The 20479-nt window shown below is 47.3% G+C and overlaps 1 protein-coding gene across 1 annotated transcript in view; it reads left to right on the top strand.

Annotated features, from left to right (window-relative positions):
- The first annotated feature begins 4963 nt into the window (after nt 1-4963).
- Nucleotides 4964-20479, top strand: part of LOC142766810 (uncharacterized) — a 49806-nt gene continuing 34290 nt past the window's right edge. Inside the window, exons 1-3 of the mRNA XM_075868030.1 lie at nt 4964-5297; nt 6027-6150; nt 12217-12580. Coding sequence (XP_075724145.1) covers nt 4964-5297; nt 6027-6150; nt 12217-12580 — 822 coding nt within the window. The remainder of the gene's footprint in view (nt 5298-6026; nt 6151-12216; nt 12581-20479) is intronic.

Raw genomic sequence — 20479 nt, 5'->3', positions numbered from 1 at the left:
GTGCTCCAAACCGCCGCCTAAGACGACAACTTGCCCGTTTCAAGCTTCAAGATAGAACACTATGTCACCAAATTTACCATCCTCTCTGTAACCAATGGATTCCCGTCATTCCTCGCTCACTTCGTCTGGAAGTTTTACAAGCGTTTCATGACGACGCGACAGCTGACCACTTAGGGTTCCACAAAACTTACGACCGCCTCAAGACTCGCTGCTTTTGGCCTGGCCTCTCCACTTCTGTCGCCAAGTACGTCGCTTCCTCCGCGCCATGCCAGCACCGAAAACGTACCACGTCTCTTTCCGCGGGACCATTGCAACCACTGCCGTGCCCGTCCCCTCCCTCTGAATTTGTGGGCGTAGACTTATACGGATCTCTTCCGCTTACGCCAGCTGGTCACCGTTGGATTGTTACTGCCGTGGACCACCTTACTCGCTACGCGGAGACGGCAGCTCTTCCGTCTGGTCCTACCTCTGAAGTCGCCGATTTTTTCCTTCGCGTCATTATTTTGTAACATGGCGCACCACATGTGCTTATTAGTGACCGTGGCAAGACATTTCTTTCACATGTCCTTGCTGAAGTCCTCCAGGCCTCTAACACCATCCACAAGACCGCATCAGCGTATTACTCAGAAACTAAAGGTCTGACTGAGCGTTTCCACCGAACTTTGTCCGACATAATCTCCATGTACGTTCAACCGGATCACAAAAACTGGGACACTGTCACAAAACGAGCGCTCAAAAAGGGCGCGCCGCCAAATTCTAGCGTCGAAACGCCGGAGTGACGCCGCGAGGTCAACGATAAAAAAAGAGAAAAGAAAACAAACATTCAAAGACTCCCGGGCGCGCGACTCTCTCTCTCACCTGCTCTCACCTGCTCTCTCTCTCTCACCTGCGAGGAGGTTCGTCGGCGTGGGCTCGCCGACGAACCTCCTCGCCCCACATCGGCGGCCGAGCAAGCACTCGAAATTTCTAGAAGGAAAGAGGCGTGGTAATGCCGGGTTGAGTCATCCGACGCGGACGGCCCTCGTATCGTCTCGACCTTTTTCCCAGCTTTCGCTGCGCATCGCGCCGACGAAATGATGAGAACTTTCTGGAATCTCGCGCGGAGGGTATTTAATCGAGCAGCCGAGTTGAGAGATCAGGAGAAGACGGACGTTAGCGCCAGAGCGCGTAGGGATTCCGCCGTGTAGTCGGCGAAGGTTTTGTCCATAGGGACAAAGCAGGAGAAGACGGAAGTTAGCGCCAGAGCGCGTAGGGTATACCGCCGTGTAGTCGGCGAAGGTTTTGTCCGTAGAGACAAAGCAGGAGAAGAAGATGATTTCCACCTGAGGGGTGACGACTCGAGCTACAGGCAAGAGTGTGTGTTTACCGCTATCGAGCGAAGACGCGTGGCAACAGCTGCGTGTGAAGCCGACGTGTTTCCGGCGAAGAAGTTTGAAGCTTCGAGAGCGGCCAATTGAAGACGCGAGGTTTCCCGGAAGAGAAAATTCGGCGAGGTTTCCTGGAAGAGAAACTTCGAGGGCAGCGGAGCGACAACGCTGGACTTTGAGTGAGTGATTCTCGGAAGAGTATCATCCCGACTTTTGTTCCAAGAACTTTGGACTGAATAGGTTTCCTATCTCTTTAGTCTTTAAGTGTCTTGGTTGTTCAATGCATGCGACTGCATTGTAGTGCGTATTGTTGTCTGTGTCCGTTGTTTCGAGTGTGGCTGATTGTGCTGTGTAGTACGTTGTCTGTTTGGTGACACATTGTACTAAACTATTGTGGAGTGTGCATACTTGTGTGTTGTTTTGATCTGCCTTTATTGAGAATATAATTCTGTTTTTGTTTATCAACTCTCGGGTCTGACTTGTTCTTTGGGCCACAGCCGGCGTCCGCTGGCGCGCCAAAAAGGACCACTTCTAAATTGTCCACGCTTTCGTGGTGCGGTTCGGGGGCCGATACTTCGGCCCTCGGAATTAGCCCGGCGATCGCCTCCCTAATTAACGGGACCTGTGTGGCAGACACTATACTTCCTTTCGTCACGTTCCCATATAGTACTGCCATGCAGCGTACGAGGAATTACAGCCCCCCTTTTTTTCTCGTGCATGGTAGTGTACCGACTTTTGTTCTGGACACCACCTTTTTGTCCACATCTTCCGTTCTAGCTTCATCTCTCCCGGAAGAGTTCGCCGCTCGCGTCACCCGCTGCCATGAAATCGACCGCGCCAACACTGTTACCATACAGGGCAAGAGAAAAATCGACTTTGATGCAAAGCGTCGAGTTGTTCTGTTCCGCCCAGGCGACGAAGTCCTTTCGTGGACACCTGTTCGTGCACCTGGGCTCTGCCAAAAATTCCTTCACCGATATCTCGGTCCATACACCGTCGTGGAACGAACATCCGAAGTCAACTGTCGCACTGCTGCTGTCAGCGCGGCTCCTCATCGTCGTCGCCGCCACCCTGAGATCGCCCACGTCCCTCGACTGAAACCATATATTCGGTGTCCCAACCCTTTCTAACTTGCTGCCCTCTTTCGTGAAGGGGGGAAAATAGTGTGAGCGCTGACTATGTACGTCATCTTCATCCGTATGACCAAACCATTGTAGTGATCATCATCGTATGTCACGCGGGCTCAGCCTCTTTGGCTCGTGCATCTGGATATATATATATAATATATATATAACGTTTCACGACGAAGCGACAGCTGGCCACTTAGGGTTCCACAAAACTATATATATATATATATATATAAATATATATATATATATATATATATATATATATATATATATATATATATATATATATATATATATATATATTAACACTGTTCGAGGCAAACGAAACAAAGAAAAAGTCTTCTGACAGGAGTCTAATCCACAAATATCCTCGAAATTACCATTCCCTTACCTAATCGAAAAAGAGGTCCCAGGCGGGGGTACTACTCATTACCGTTGGAGCTTACAAATTGGGACGCCCTTCGCAAGGTCACTACAAAAGTAAAAAACTGCCGCCATATCCACGAAGTGAATAATGATGAGTGGGCGAAGCTCCGGAGGTAAGCCTGGCAAACAATGAATCCTCCGTACACTTTGCCCACTCGATTTTATTACAACGCTCCCCCTAGCGTACGTCGCCGACTAAATCGAACGATTGCCTGCCACCAATGACATGCGCCATATGTGACATAAATCCTATTTTATAACATCTCGCATCTATCATCATCAACTACAAGTACCGCCGTCTAGTTCATAACATCTTGCATCTTTTCATCAATAGCTACATGTACCACCATCTAGTGAACACTGCAAGAACTAAACGAGAGGTGGCTACATACAGGGGACGCACAGCCCACGCCTTAAGGAGCTCCGCCCCTAAAACGTCGACACTTAACGATTGGAACCGTTCTCTCCTTACAGCACATAGACAAACCACCAGAACAGTTCAGCGCAATGATGACAACCCACAGATTGATCGACTCCTTCTGACCCTCTGGGACAAAAGGCATGGGCTAATTAGGAGATGGAAACGTAACAAATTAAACAAACGCCTTAAGTCCCACATAGAGGAGATCACGCGAGAAGCGCAAGAGTATGCGGACAAGTTAGCCACCGACAATTGACTGGATATTTGTGAGCACGCAGGCAACAGCTTGCACACGAGCAGAGCATGGTCTCTTTCTCGCACCTTGCTTGGGCAACCCAAACGAAAGAACCACCTAGAGGTAATACAGCTCAAGAATGGGATTGACTCACAAACTTTGGCAGAGGAAATCACCGACCACTTCTTTCCAACAGCTACGACAATCCCTTGCGCTCATCCTCTTCCGGTATTAGCTGACGACACCTCTTCAGATCTCGACCGACCTTTCTCAATGGGAGAGCCGCGAATGGCTATCGATGCCTGTAAAAGGCAGACAGCGCCAGGCCCGGATGGCATAAGCAATCAGATGTTAAAAAATTTGCCCGAAACACAACTGAAGTTTCTTCTCGACACCATCAACTAAGCTTGGGAAACAGGCAATATACCCGCAGAGTGGAACATGGCCACTGTAATTCCTATCCCGAAGCCCAATAAGGCACCAAACGAAATTGGGAATTTTCGCCCGATTTCACTGACATCGTGTCCAGTGAAACTTATGGAGCGCATCGCACTAACGCGACTACTCTGGCAGCAGGACAGAGCCTGTCCGGTTGACCCGCGCGTCATTGGTTTACGAAAACACATGTCTACGCAAGATGCGATGCTTGCTTTGCAGGATGTGTACACCGTGCACAGCACCTCTCAACTGCGTGCTGTAGTTGGCCTTGATATTAAGGGGGCGTTTGACCACGTAACCCACGCAGCGGTTCTTGAGGGCGTTAGAGTGATCCGACTGGGACAGAAGCTATACAACGATGTTAAAAATTTTCTTACCGACCGCACAGTCGCCGTGCAGGTTAACGAAGCAAAAGTGCGCACGCGGTACCTCCAACGGGGCGTTCCGCAAGGATCAATTCTGTCACGGAAACTCTTTTCCTTCGCTCTCAATGGTCTGACACGGGAAGTCAGATCTATACAAGACCTTCAGTTTACAATATATGCGGATAACATCACCCTTTGGGCCGGAAGGGGTTCCCCATCAGAAATACAACACACGCTACAATTGGCCATTGACACGACTTCTCAATACCTTGAAGAAAGAGGGCTCACTCTTTCCAGTGCCAAATGTGAGTTTATCGTCGTAACAAATGGGAAGCTTCCAAACATTCAGGAAGACCGGCAACTCGTTACACTCTCCATACAGAACGACCCTATTCCCAGGAAGCCCTGCATCAAAGTGCTAGGCTTCTGGTTGCAAGATGACGGCAAGTCAAAGGAGTGGCTCTGACATACAACAGTTGCAGCAAGTACACCGTCTTTTGAAGCGCACAACGCGAAAGTTGAGAGGCATCAAAGAACACCAACTCAGGCGCATGATCCTAGTTTTAGCCGTTCCCCGCGTCATGTATCAATATCCATATATTGACATCACCAAGATCCAAAAATCGAAGCTCGAGACCCTGCTTCGTCAGATTTCTCGCACGATACTGGGTACCCCTCATTATGCAAAGTCTGATAGGGTTCAAGGAACTGCGATCCTACCAAACCCCGACGAGTTGACCCAAATTCACCGTGAAGCACAATTCCCGCGCCTCAAACATCCCGCACAAGGATACGCCCTGCTTCGTGACTTAGGCTACGACATATCTGCACCTGTCGCATTTGAAGCAACGCGGCCCCCTTGGGCGACGCTCAACCAGATCACCGCCGAACCAGTTCCGCGGCACATGGATCGAGGTAACCATACAGGATGACGTAAATCGCGAGCACAACATCTCCATGAAACCACTGGTGAGCGGATCTTGTACACGGATGCATCTCCGTCTCATACCGGCGAGGGCTTTTGAGCGGGAATAGCTTCCGATGGACTACCACTGTCATGCGGCTTCCATTACAACATTAGTACGCAATGCATTGCAGAAATCACGGCCATAGTAGAAGCAGTTACCATGCCCAATCCGAATGCCCGTAATTTACTGATACGCACAGATAGCCAAGCTGCCTGTCGAGCCCTCGCGACAGGTGACATTCCAGACGCGCATTACAACAAACTTACGAATAACTTAGCTGACCACCCTTCGTTACGTGTTCGCATACAGTGGATACCTGGTCACTCGGGGATCAGAGGGAATGAAGTGGCACACGCCATGTCCTGCGTAAATCTCTCAGGCCCTCCTCTGTGGTGGCCGGATTCACTGATTCGCACCGAATTACTTGCTATGGCACGTTTAGAGAGGCGCGAACGATTAGATGAGATGCGCAACAATCGCAGGGTTTATCCCATTCCTCCTCATTTCATGACGAGACGCGAGGCATCCCTGATAAGGCGTGCCCAAACTCACTCTTTAATGACACCACACATTCAACACTACATACAAGGAAAAGACGGGTCTCCTACTTGCATGGCATGTGGTGGCTTCCTGGATAATGCTCACGTTCTGTTGGATTGTCCGGGTGGTCGCGCAGCCATGGGCGAGAGCCTCAAGCACATACCTATAAACCTAAGACCTGTGACCCTGGAGGAGTGGCTGGTGGACTCCTCCCCGGACATCATGAAGACACTGCTCCAGCATTTGCAACTTCTAGGCCTGTCTGATGGATAGGCTATCTTTTTTTAGTAGACCTGGACCGGGGTTCTTTTAATTTTAAATACAGTTGTTCTCTCTCTCTCTCCAACAATGGCAAGACAACCAACTAAAAAAACAAGGAAAAATACAGGACTCGCTTTTCTCAAAATTACTTAGTGTCTACGCCAGAGGTTCAACCCTGGCCAGCCAGTCAGAAACAAGTCCTGTTGCATAAAATCATCACTGTACTGAACCAACATATGGAGGGAATAATACACGAACACGTCTTTTATTTCGCTTTCCTCTCACATGTTTTCTTGGTTCGCAAAGAGGTGTCCCCGTATAGAATTGGTCGAGTGACGTATTGCGTCGCTTTTACGATTTGCCAGTTCTTGCAGCGTGACGAAGATGCTACGACCGCCCCATTCAGCAAGTTTTCAACAGGCAAAGTGTAATTTTATCTGCGCTTTAACACAAGGCGAAGAAATCGTTTTAGACCTAGATCACTCATAGTATTCACCCGTATCAATAAAATAGCTGTCCGATCCTCACCTGGCTGTCTCACCGCATTCCCCGCCCTCACTGTGAAAAATCATGGCCAGGCTAGAAGGGAGACACGACGTGCGTCACGCTTCATTTCGCGCTTCACATCGCTTTAAAGGAGTACATATGGACAACCAGTGTTTATTTTGTACTTTCTCATGCACGGTGTATCTTTGCGCAGGATACGCCATATGCAGTGTCCAAGTATATGTCAACTTCAGCTGCTGCAAGGGTTAATTATAATCATTAGCGTTTGTCGTGGGGACAAAAATGTGTGTCTAGGCGTTAACGAGATTGCGTCCAGCTCAAGTGGTCCCATTTTAGTCAGTCACCAATGAACATGGTAGAAGCTCTGAAATCTCAACGCGCTGTAAACAATCATCTACTTCTGTGACATACGTTTCACTTTCATGTGATATACGAAAAAGCCATGTTTTTTTTATTCCTATTTCGGAATTCTCAGCGTAGTGTAGCCAACCAGATGTTCATCTGAGTAACCTCCATGCATTCCGCCTTTTATTTATATAGCATATATAGGGACAGTCTTGATTGGTTTTTGCCATCTCCGCCGCCATGGTCATTCACATTTATGTATATATGTATGTATATAAAAATGGGGAAGGCGCTAGCCTTCTCTTTCTACTGAGCAAACATCGCCTTTCCAGCCGGGGTTGTCTGCGCACGCACTTATCTCATGAGCGACAAGGGGGGGGGGGGGGGGCGCTCATGGTTGCCGTTCTATCGCGGCAAAAATCAGCGCGCGGCTCTTGCCCTCACAACAGGCGGGAGCTTCTATGGGCTTCGCTCTCAACAAGAAAAAACGGTGCCAAAAGTCTTCCTGGAGCGGCCATGTTCTCTTAGACCAGCGTTCTGTAGAGTTACGTGAGATCAGATCTAAATGAGTTGACTGCCAGCCTGAATTCGATATCAACGCCGTCATTACGCAGGAGCCTTGTTGTAGTCATATAGTGAGGCACGCCCCAGGAAATTCGGTTACTTAGCAAGCGCATGTTTATCACAATTGATATTGCTCCTAAAAATGATAGCCTTGCTTCGTAAAACATTCGAATAAGTTGCTATCGTATTCATTGCTTCACCCTTTTGTTGAAACTGTGACATTTAGGGGCGAAGCTCCTTAAGCCCAAGGTCGTGCGTCTGCGATGTATGATGTATGTAGTAGTAGTAGTAGTAGTAGTAGTAGTAGTAGTAGTAGTAGTAGTAGTAGTAGTAGTAGTAGTAGTAGTAGTAGTAGCAGGTAGCCACGTCTCATTTAGTCCTTGGAAAGTCCGCTGTATGGTGGTTCTTCTATATGATGTCTATATGATAAAAAGATGTGAAATGGCGCTGAAGTGTTCGCTAGATGAACGGACGGATGGACAGACAGACATACAAGCAGACTGACGGATGGACGAACGCTCCTACGGACGGACGGATGTACCAACGAACGCACAGAGGAACGCAGAGACAGACGCACGGGCGGACGCACGGATTGACGCAAGGACGGATGAATGGAAGCAAGAACAAACAGACGGACGGAAGCGCGGATGAACGGACGGACAGACGGACGTACGGACGAACGGATGGCCGTACGCACGGGCGGACGCACGGAAGAACGCCGGGACGAACGCATGGACGGACGGATGAAGGGAAACGCAAACGCTTGGCGCACCACTTTGACCTCGTCCAGCAATTTCGTGCTTGACGTCCAGGTCACGTCGCATAGGAGGCCTCTATCAAACACGCTAGGTGCTTCATAAGCACATCGTTCATCATCGAAAATGCGCCACTTTGTAACAGTGTTATTGCACTTAATAAGTGGGCACGTTGGATCGTCCTGCAGTGCTCGGCTGAATGACTGAAAACCTGTTCTACAAAGCTCTGCGATATGAACTGCAATGAGCGAATGCGCTGTGAATCGACGTTTTGTAAGCCAGTCTTAGCCGACACGCATATCGATGTCATTTACAGACTACTGTTGACGGAGCACTGTTTAAGGAATATCACAACACCGCTTTTATATATAGAATAAAAGAAAGGCTGCAGTAGCACAGATAGCGAAATATTAGCTGTGAAGTTTTATCGGACAATATTGTGTCGATCGGCACAAAAACACTTTTGCATTGAGTAAGTGTTTTTGCTTGGGCGAAAAAAAACCCACATATATACAAATCAAGCTTTTTAATACAAAAATCAATATGACAACAAATCGACTTTGTTATAAGCACCATTTCGATAAAACCTGAGAAAGCATACAAATTTTACTTACACAAACCCTTTGCCACATCACGGGTAACAGCATTTTTTTTTTTCAATTGGCATGATCTCCCAAAAAAGCCGAAGTTGCCGCAACAAGATGCCCCGGGCGAATTAAGTACATTGCTTTTCAATTTGCACTAAGCAGTGAGGGGGGGTCCGTGCAACGAATTAATTAACCCCAACTTTGATTACTAATAACTTCGAAAGTAGTTGTATAACTCATTCATGACTTCTTTGCGCAAACACGTACACGGACACAAGGAAAAGAGGCAAACAACACGGGCGCAAACTCACAACTGGTTTATTTTGAACAACGAACTGTACTTATATCTTCACGTAGCCCACACGCCCCCCCATCGGTGGATCCAGGAACAAACGAGATAACCAAAAGAAGCTTATTCAGCGCTACGTCATGATAAGAACCACAAAACGACAAAAATTAAAGAGTTCATGCATCTGCAGACGGATTGTTGCACGTGCCTTTCAAAAAGTCAAATTCTTTATCGGACAAGGTGACGGAAGCTTGGCTAATACATTTTTCTCCCATGTTTCTAATATGGAATGCTTCAATGAACTCCCTGTTAATTTTTCTCTTGTGAGTTGACAGAATCTTTGTGTCTGTAAAAATTGGTACGCACCCACAAGACTTGCAGTGATCCACCAGATGTGTTCGTCCTGAACTACGAAATGCCGAGTCATGCTCCCTCAACCGTGTGTTTATACACCTTCCAGATTGCCCGACATAAGATCTGCTACAGCTGAACGGAACCTGGTATACCACTGCTGTTCTGCAAGACCGGTATTGTTGGCTGTGTTTCATCTGGCAGCTGTTCTTACTCTGCGTAGTGCCGGACTCCATCATGTTCCGAAGTCGTGGACACAACTTAGACAGCTTGTTGGGTGCTGTGTCCACGACTTAGGAACATGATGGAGTCCGGCACTACGCAGAGTAAGAACAGCTGCCAGATGAAACACAGCCAACAATACCGGTCTTGCAGAACAGCAGTGGTATACCAGGTTCCGTTCAGCTGTGGCAGATCTTATGTCGGGCAATCTGGAAGGTGTATAAACACACGGTTGAGGGAGCATGACTCGGCATTTCGTAGTTCAGGACGAACACATCTGGTGGATCACTGCAAGTCTTGTGGGTGCGTACCAATTTTTACAGACACAAAGATTCTGTCAACTCACAAGAGAAAAATTAACAGGGAGTTCATTGAAGCATTCCATATTAGAAACATGGGAGAAAAATGTATTAGCCAAGCTTCCGTCACCTTGTCCGATAAAGAATTTGACTTTTTGAAAGGCACGTGCAACAATCCGTCTGCAGATGCATGAACTCTTTAATTTTTGTCGTTTTGTGGTTCTTATGACGTAGCGCTGAATAAGCTTCTTATGGTTATCTCGTTTGTTCCTGGATCCACCGATTGGGGGGGGGGGGGGGCTACGTGAAGATATAAGTACAGTTCGTTGTTCAAAATAAGCCAGTTGTGAGTTTGCGCCCGTGTTGTTTGCCTCTTTTCCTTGTGTCCGTGTACGTGTTTGCACAAAGAAGTCATGAATGAGTACCAACTCGCCCAACTTTCAGTACTGTAGTTGTATAACGATTAAATCGACTTCTTTAAAACTAAGACTGATTACACGTTATTCAGGTATCTTCGCACCGGCGGCTAAGTGGAAACTGTGATGTCGCCTGACAGATCGATAGTGCAAAATGATATGTTATGTGGGCTTTAGAACTGACCATCACAAGCTGGCGCCATTAGCCTGCTAGCGATTCCCGTCTGCATCATGTGTATTCCACAAACTGCGATACCTTACAGACAGGACAGAAGCGTCTGTTACCGAGAAAAGTTAACCTAGAAACGCAAATCGCTGAACATCAATTGCAAATTTTATACTCGATGCAACAGAAAAAAGTTCAGTGAGATGTACCCGTCAAAAATCATTGAGACTTTTCGACGTGGCTTTGCACTCTCGAAAACTAAAAGTCAATTTCACGGTTTATTTGTTCTGTTTGTAGTCCTTTTTTTTGAAAGTCTGGAGGACAACATCCCCAAACTTTGGAGCCTCATTTCGAAATGTTTCTAAAGGCATATATTCACTACTTTTTTGTTAGTGCAGCTGAAACAGCCGAAAAGGATTTTTTCGAACACAGAAGCCATTTCATGGGCTTATCTGTCTCTGATGGTGAATCGGTAGTTACACATGCGGAGTATAAATTAGGAAAATGTGGCAGTACGTAGACGTGACGTGACCGGTGCGTTGAGAATATATTTTTATTAAAAACGTAGATTAGGCTAGCACCAGCCATCTATCATCATTATATAAGTATTGAAAGAAAAACTACGTCGCCGCCCAAGTTCTCAATACACATGGTTAACCAGAGAACAGCGAAACTGTATCTCAAGGTATCGAAATGTCTTCTGTTGTACCTATCCATGCTTCAGACTTCGCGTTTGGTGACGTCAGTTTAAAGGATATTAGTAACACCTACAGGATTTTAAGAATAGAGGGTGATCGTGCGCCTAGTATCATCCCTATAGCTACATATGCCAATAAAACTTGAGGAGGAACCAGTGCAAACCCGGCGACCCTTCGAAGTTGCGTAAGCTAGCATTTGTTGTCAAGATGTTCTCCAGACCGTTAGAAGCCAACGTGCGTCAGGTATCAGTGTATTTGCTGAAATGCAGCCTCATCAAGTGTGAGGCCCACGTGACCACTTTCAGCTTTCCCATATAGTAGAGTACCGAGTTCTCTAAATCGTTAAACACTTTTTCTAAGCACACGTGAGCTGCCATGAATCATGCTCACGGTGGACGGCTTAATGCCCTCCCATAGTAGAGTTCTACGAACTATGAGTCGTCATACATTTGTTCTCAAAAAATAAAAAGAAAGGTTCGCTGAACCGCTAGAGCCAGTGGAGCCTTGGAAGAAGGGCTCCATTGCGATGAACCACTCTTTTTTTTTAAATAAATGTTGGCTGTATCTCTCTGCCACATTTTTCACCTAGTCATATGTGTGTGTCTGAAACACCTAGTGTACATGTTGCCTAAGGAGGTTTATTGCTGTTGCATCCTCGTCACTGAATTCTAACTGTTGTGTGATTCTAGTAAAGAATGTGTAGCAAGCAAATACTATTTGGAATTGTGATTTATTATATTTTAAAAACAAGTACAATTTTTTTCTAGACAGAATTATATAAAGCTATACCGTAAACCGCATGAATACGCGAGTGCGTAAAGGTGTTTATTGCGATTCAACAACGATGAAATATGACGCATCCGCAGGGACCTCTTTCGCGGGCCACACACGGCAGCACTGTCGACTGAAAGACTCACTCTTCTCTGTGGTGCGTCGTTGGACGGGCGACGTCGCGTGGGCAGTCTGGCTGCCGTTCTGGACTCCCCCGACGTGGTGGGCTGGGCGGACGCTCCCGGCGACACCCTCAGACCGGCCGTCGGCTTCTTCAGTCGATGGGCGCGCGTAGACGACGATGGCGTCACATGCTACGGCGGCGACGCCTCTGGAAGGCGTACGGCGACCCGATGGCGGGACGACGACCGCCGAGCAGCGGGTCGACGAACAGTCGCCTTCGCCAGCGGAGCTGAAGACTCGGCGTCTGCCAGTGAACCGGACAGGCCACTGCTCAATGTGAGTTTCAGGTGTGCGCCATCACGGAATGCCGCACCCGCGTGTTCCTAAAGGCTGAAATTGGAAGTGGTCACCTTGTCCAGATAATATGTTGATCAAGCAGCTCGTGAGGCCTTCAAGTGCTCTCGGAACAAAGGAGACGATAAAACATATAATGCGAACGCGAAGTAGCCATTTACTTAGTAATTACATGCAAGAATGACAGTCAGGCAAACAAGAATCTATGAATAAAGGGAGAAAGAGAGAGAAAGAGATGCTTTAATGGAATGCTATAAATGTTAGCCTGGCTGTTTGCTTGACATGCTACACCAGATGCTGGGTACTGGGTCATGATTTATACAGCAATAAACACATAGCAGCACAGAGAGCTGCACACAGGTACACACGTGGATTATAGTATTTACAAAATTTCGTCAAGGGGCATAGCCCACAAGAAAGTGAACAGAATTTTCGTGGTGCGTAACGGACCAACGTATTTTTTTCATAGGCCAAGAATATGGAATAGTTCTGAGCTCGAGTCCCGTAGGAAATGTAATCACACCTTCAGAGAATGTTACTGATGCATAATATCTGTAGTCACGCAGAAAACGTTGCAGTTTTCTGTTATGTTACATTGAATGCATGCTGGCGAGTCAGACAGTTTAATTTTGATCACGAAGTAGTTCGTGGTGTATGAATATTTGTTGTTGTCAATTACGGTCTTACGACATGTAGAAGTCACACAATCAATGAATTTTGTGAATGGGTCTGTGCTGGTGACTTGCACCTGTTCAGAAGGATCATTAGGCGCTGAGCTTGTTTTCTAGCCGCGTCGTTTATCGAGAAAAGTATCTCGACCATTATTCTCGAAACGTCGTGTGGAGCTTTCGCAGCATGATCAGCATGGACATGACGTCACAGTATGCTCTGATGAGACATGGGAAGCTTAATTCGCCACGCAAACCTGCCAAACAAACAATATCACCCAGGCTAGACATCAAGAAAAGGGTCATTCGCTGGTGCACGGTGACTCGAACGGAAGTGTGGTCAAACAATTGTGTTCGCCCATACTGGCGTATAGCTCACCGATGATCAAAGGGAAGTTGCCCAGTCCTGCGAAGTTGATCAATGAATGCGCGTCGACGTCTGGAAGCCAAAGATAAACACCGGAGTGAGTTCTTTCATGCCTTAGCTACGAAATCGGGTGTTGCGCAGAACTTTATTATGGGGGCGATGTTTCCTCTTTCTCTATCTATCCGGGCCATTAGATACGCCGCTCACATCAGCATTTGCACAGCTGCTTTCAGTGTCTCTGAAATAATAGGCTTCTCGACTTAAAAGAACATAACTATCAGGGCCCATTGACGTCGTCGTACTGAGGTGCTTACATCTGTATTATTACGTTGACAGGACCCGTAAGCAAAAGGGGCAAACTCGAGAACAGCCCGACGGACAATGTAGTGAGAAATGACAGGCGTGACAATAGGGAGTATTCAAATGGGGGCCCAAAAAGGTTGGGACGCTAAAATAATAGCGTCGAGTCCACTGCGCATGCGCAAAACCCGAATCGCGCTTGGGTTTTGCGTTGGGGGACGCTATTTCTCGAACTTATCGGGAGCCCGAAAGCCTGCCCTAAAAGCTTTGCGTCAGACAAACGTGACGGCACCCATTGAAGCGACGGCTCTCGGCCAAGACCAGAGTGACCTAGAATAGGGGCAATGTCCGAAGCGCCGCAGACCCTATTCGAAAACTCTTCGCCCTTGTTTACCCAAAGTGTGCGCACTTAAAGAAATTTGGGGTCTCAAAATTTGAGAACTCCCTATTGAAGGACAATAAGATGACGGAAAGGTGAGCCAAAAATATACATAGCTAATATCCTTTTCAAGATTCAGTAATCGAAGTCAAGCGGAGTTGTCTCGTACAGGACCACTCCGATGAAGGCCGGTTCCACAGCCGAAAAAGTACACGAAGAATTTTTTCTGTGTTTTCCGCTGCTTCGCCCACAGTTGGCCTCACGTACCTGTTTTCACTTCCAAGACACCTTCTGTACCATGTAAATAATATAAAACACGGTGACCACGAATTTTAAGGGGACTGGGAAAAGCTAAGCGGGATTGCTAGCTAACTAAAGAATTCGCAATTCAATCTATGCAGTTTATGTAGGTAAGCATACAGAGCTGACCATTTATGGGACGTGTATTTAGGGTACATGCATATGTAATATGGGGAACATGCATAATTTAGTGCACATGCATATGACCATTTAAGGTACGTGCATATGTAATATGGCCATAGATGTGGACACTTATACGCACATTGATGCATATGCACCATACGTATTCTATCGAAAATACTACTCGCCAATTCAAGTGTCCAGGTGGATAGTCGCCCGAAGACCTTAATGCATTGTTTTCAGACAGTTTACGAGCATCACTCGACGAGGAGCAAAAAAAAAAAACCATCAGTTTATGAACATGCTGTAGAGAGCCTGGAGCATGCTCAGGAAACACCAATGACCGACCTAATATCGATCGTGCGATAGAACCAACCATCTGCAGATGAAGAACAGAAGTGTGGCATTTAAGGCCAAAACTGGCTCGAAGCTTATCATAAACAATTCGAGGAAGTGGCCCGGCTTGTGAAAGTAAGCACTGCCCCTCTCAGTCTCGCGTTCTTCCTTACTCCAGACACGCACTGTACTTTTGTTCTATTTCATTTTTTTTTCGCTTTCGACGTACCATTCATCTTATCCAATGAAGTGTGGTTCCCGGAAATCTAGCAGCAACAATAACGCCCAATCGGGTCCATGCAGTCACAGAAAACGCACAGGCGTGAACTTAAACGAGTGCCAAGGGGGCACGTAGTGTGGGCCAAAGTCATTACGTAGGCGCATAAACAGTTTGAAAAATGACCCCGCGCTCATGTCGAGGCCACGGGGTTCCCGCCCTTGGCCCCGTGTGCTTCGATGGCCGTTCGTGCTCACACACTTTTTCCTTCTTGCTTTGTTTCTTTTCGTGTCAGTGGCGCGTTTAATCTCTTTAGTGACGCCAGAAACGAGTGACACTCTTGTTCCTCTTCCAAGTGCATCCGCTCGAGCGCTTCCGGTTTTCCGAATATTCGCAAAACAAGTCTCGTAAAAAAGGGGAAGTTTACGCTCACCGTGTAAAGCCTAAAGAAGAGCGGACCTGGCTGATCTTAGAAGCTCGACGTGGCCTTCTCGACTGATGGCGTAGACGTCGTCTTTCCTTGGCGTAGACTAAGCAGGGTCGAACCACAGCCTGTCGCAGACCACGCAAGAATGTCCAAAACTCCAGCAACTCCAGCGCCAGAACTAACGTGCAAAGGTGCCGGCTGTGCCACCCCCGCTAGAAGCGCATGCCTTTCATCGCTTGTACTCGATTCCGACTGCGGGCCAACTCGGCGCGGCGGCTGCGCGGACCAGCTGTGGTCACGGCTGATAAGCAACAGCACGAAGGCATTTTTGCAGACCCTCGCTCACGTTCTGCCTTCAGGTTTAAGAGCTTCGCCAAGGCTTCGCTCTTAATAAAAAAATACTGGTACGTGATCGAAGTTTCTGGTTCAAGACAAGTTTTATGTTTAGTAAGCGGTAGAGGCACTTATATTGGAAACATATATTTGAGCACGAGTTATCTAGGACAAAGCTTGTCAGGGGACAAAACTGTCAATATAGTTGATGGAAATTGATTGAATCAGTAATTGATTGAAAGAACAGGCGGTTTTTCTTTAAAAAGCAGGTGAGTCGATTCTTTGTGCAAGCTCTTTATCTCGACAAGTACAGTCGTAAATCAGTCAGTGAACGAACTTCACTCATAAATTGTCCGAAGGAGCCGATGCCCCTCAAGAGGGCGGGTCAGCTGCGGGCCGCATCCACAGTCGTCAGCCAACTTAACCCGAAAGCTTCGACGCGTCACCTACCCCCGTATTCCGGAACGCCCCTTCACTCAACGCTCCACGTTCCCTTGAGAAAGCCGTTCGGAGCGCCATCTCTAGGCAGGGCAAGTCACTGCATATCAGTGATAATTTGCTGCTATTCTTGAGTAGCGCAGCGTCATTTTCCACCGAGCAGCGGCGCAGTGCTCAACTCTGTAAAGTGAAGGGTGAAAGTCGAGTCGAGGAGCGTTTGTGAACACGGGGGCTAGACTACTTTCAGCGATGCCAGCCGCGATGTACTGAGCGCTGTTGCCGAGATAATACCTATGGCGGCATGCACGGGTAGCATCCCGACAACAGAACCCAAAGCTACGCGGTACTATGGCGTCCATCGAACTGCTTCAGGACGCACCGCGTAGCGTTTGCCGATGACTGCACGTGCTCTTCATGCGGGAAATCTGTGCGTAGGTAACCCTAAAAACTTGCGATGGCCATAACAGCCAATGCTTATTGAACCAGTATACGTAAGTGATAGAGGTACTTACACAATAAATACCACTGGCTTAAATCAAGGGGTGGGGGTAGGGGATCATAGTAGTCTTGACCCCTTGTGTTCCGGTTGGGACGCGATACTTTATAACATCATATATTTGAATTAATTTACAGTTAAACATAGGACATTCAATGCCCATTATTTGTAGTGCGTACCTGTGTTGATTCACCTTGACTCTGACTATTCAAATGACAACTGTCGCTCGACCTGTAAATGCGAAGACTCAATAGAACAGAGCAATTACATGCTTGGAACCCATGCACGATTTTATTACATACCAAGGCATGATTTCAGTCATTATATAATTAAGGTGTAAAATATCCATTAAAGTAAAAATGGCTTCCATAGAAAGGTACGAGTAACCCCTCGTGATTTTTCTGTTTTTGTGCCAGCGCTCAATCCGATAAGTTATTTTAATTTATCTCCTGTTTTTCAGGGAACGCTTTGAACAGCAGTTTGCAACTGTTTCAAAACTGCCCAGGTTAACGCTCTACTTTCCGTGCCCTGTTGTCCGAGGACGTTGGCTTCACAGACAGTGAGACCACTGCATACAGAGACAATAGACGAGAAGCTGCACCAATATCCTTATTGTGTTAGCCTCCAGCATCTTCGTTTGGTACAGCCATGGTGCGATAACACTTATATCCAGTTAATGTGGTGGTACAGATTATAAAATACAATTTCTCAAAAGTAGGGTTGCCATCCATGTATTTGCGAATCACGATTTGTGGCTGTCAGGTGATGTCATACGATATCATATGACAAGTTCATTGTCTTCTATTATTGAAGGCGATGCATTACAGCGATATGCGCTGTGTCCGTATTACTTCGTGGTCTTGTAGGCAAAGACAAACCTCAGAGTGTACCCGCCTTGTAATTTTCCAACTGTGAGCGATGAGCGCTTGTGCCTTGGACTACCACATTCCCTCGCATACTGCACTCGTTAGAAATGGGTAGGGTTGGTTATAGTGTTCAATAAATTACGACTGCTGCTGGCTACTGCTGTTCCGCTGTCGACTAAATAATTGCTAATTTTAGCTAGCGTTGAATTACTGCTGCAAAATGTCCGCCAGTGTTGCTTCATGTGTTGTGCTATTGAGTATATAAAGAACAGAATTGTAAAGAAGAAAGTAGGGTTTTTTAAGACAAGACTGTTTAGTTGGCTGCCTTATACGCTACGGAAAAAGAAAGGGCAATAAAAAGGTGAAAGCGAAAAAGAAAAGAGCCGAAAGTGAACAGTCGCACCATTTTGGGGAGTAGCATTGCTGTCCCTAAACAACACTCGTTATCCACTCCACGGTCCTGTACTTTGTTTTACTGCCTCGCGCCCCGTATGTTGAGCCTACGGTTGTGCGTTCGGGCCCCACTAACGACAGGAGTGTTTTTTTCGCCGGCGTTAATTTACGTCAAGTAATGTCGTAACTATTACACAACAGTTATAAACAATAAATAATGTGTTCTATGTTTTTACGGGTTTAATTTGTGTGCTGATTTCATTGTGGTTGAGTATAACAGAGAAACGAGCTCCTCGAACAATTTCCCCTCATTCGTGCGCCATCAGAGTGTCGCGGCGTTCTTGATAGAAAAGTAGCGAGTGCCCAGTGTTCAAGAATCGAAACGCTCACGCACATATACGTATAAGAAAACGCACACCGTCATCCCTGCAGTTGGAAAAGGTGTCTTCGCACTTGACCTGAAAACATATGCCCAACAGAGCAATCTACGAACGAATCGGTGCCTTCCAACAGACACAGCGGGGGAAGAAACCAGATAAGGGGCGCTAGGAGGTCATTCGGATCACGCGCGTCCTCGAGAGCAGTGACATAAACTGCGGTGGAGGAGAACAAACATGGGAACAGGGGGAGAAGGAATAAGTTTATGCGTACGTTGCATCGAATACAAAGGGAAAGGGAAGCAGGGCTCTCTTCTCTCGCCGGCAGTTTTGGCGAGATAATCCATCGCAACGAATCCGACAAGCGCAGCCCGTCCCGGGCACGCAGCAGGTACCGGCCGTGCTCGTATCCCGAATCCCTCGGGGGAAACAGGTCGTTCCCGTCCCACCGACGCCTAATTGTTCCTGCTGGGCTGCGCGGGAAATGCCCACCACGAACTACACATTCGCTCGAAGCCCTTACAGTCGCGCGCTAGGCACACGTGACACCCATATTCGAGTCCCAGGGGACGTAAAATGCGGCCGCACTCAAAAAAAGGGGGAAATACGTGTCCTCCGTGAGGGAGGCAATGAATGAGATCAGCTAAAGCGAAAAAAGGACGAACGCTGGGTGTGTGCGTGGTGCGAGCTGCAGGTTGGTATAGCGAGGGAGTGCCCGGTTAATCGGCCTAATGGCTGCCAGTCGGTCGCCCTGTGATTGGAGCCGACTTGCCCAATGGCAGAAGCGCGACCTTGCGAAGATGCGGGTGTTGAACAGTCGCGATTCACACCGCGTGGAGGCACTGGTTCAGATGGCCGAATCAGAGGAATGCTCGCGCGAAGAGAAGGAATCGGCCGGGTTCATGCTTTGACCAACACGACGACGAGCGAGTCTGAGAAAGCGTGATTTGTTGCGCACATGTCGTCACTGTTCGCCAAAGGTGAGACATGCCCGTTCTGTAATATAAAGGTATAACGATGCACGTCGCCTCACCTGCGACATTCACAGTCCTCATCCTGTACTCATCCCAGTCCTCATCCCAGTACCATGTCAACAGGTTGGACTTCGTGTGCGTAACTACGCGGTCAAATTGTCGATTACCGCTGTTTTTTTCGTGAAGGAGTTAGCTTCAGGCCCTATTATTAAGTCCCTTTAGCAGGATGGAGGTAGGCGTTTCATTAGTAGTACGCACGCTTTCGAAGGTGGGGCTTTCCACGCCATAGTTATGTAGGGCACGTACACTTCCCCGTTATGACGTAGACTGCTCGGGCCAAGGGCACGCAGAAGTGTCGTACGCGGTTGGAACTTAAAGATTTTCGATGTGCATGCATAATGCCGCAAACCTCGTAGCACACGTGGATTTCCGGATTCGCTCTGCACTTGTTTTGAAGCAGTGAGTTGAGATAGCTGGGTGACATCGCAACGTGAGGGTCATACCAGTGAAATGCCTTAGTTTACTTAAATGACAGTGGTTAAAAAATATAAGTGGACATGCAAATAAACATACAAGCGCCACGAAAATGTGATCTTCATGTTACTATCACGGTTATTACTTACTGTTACATCCATCAAGTCTTATTATAGCTTTAACAGAATGGTATGGATGTCCTTTTGTTAACATTTCTGGGCATGTCCACTGCTAACGACCGGAAAATTCAAACATATGAATTCCCTTACAGTCCTAATTCTTTATTTGTATATTGTGGGCCGATCCCACCCGTTACAGGCCAGGGTGCCGAGGAGAGAGAGAAGAAACATTTATTGATATCAATGATAGTTTTTATGGTTATGGTGGGCGGTGCGTGCCACTCTTCCAGGGCCCTA

This window comes from Rhipicephalus microplus, chromosome 1, assembly GCF_043290135.1.
Source record: "Rhipicephalus microplus isolate Deutch F79 chromosome 1, USDA_Rmic, whole genome shotgun sequence".
In the NCBI taxonomy this organism is placed as follows: domain Eukaryota; kingdom Metazoa; phylum Arthropoda; class Arachnida; order Ixodida; family Ixodidae; genus Rhipicephalus; species Rhipicephalus microplus.
This window is presented reverse-complemented; position numbering and strand designations above follow the sequence as displayed.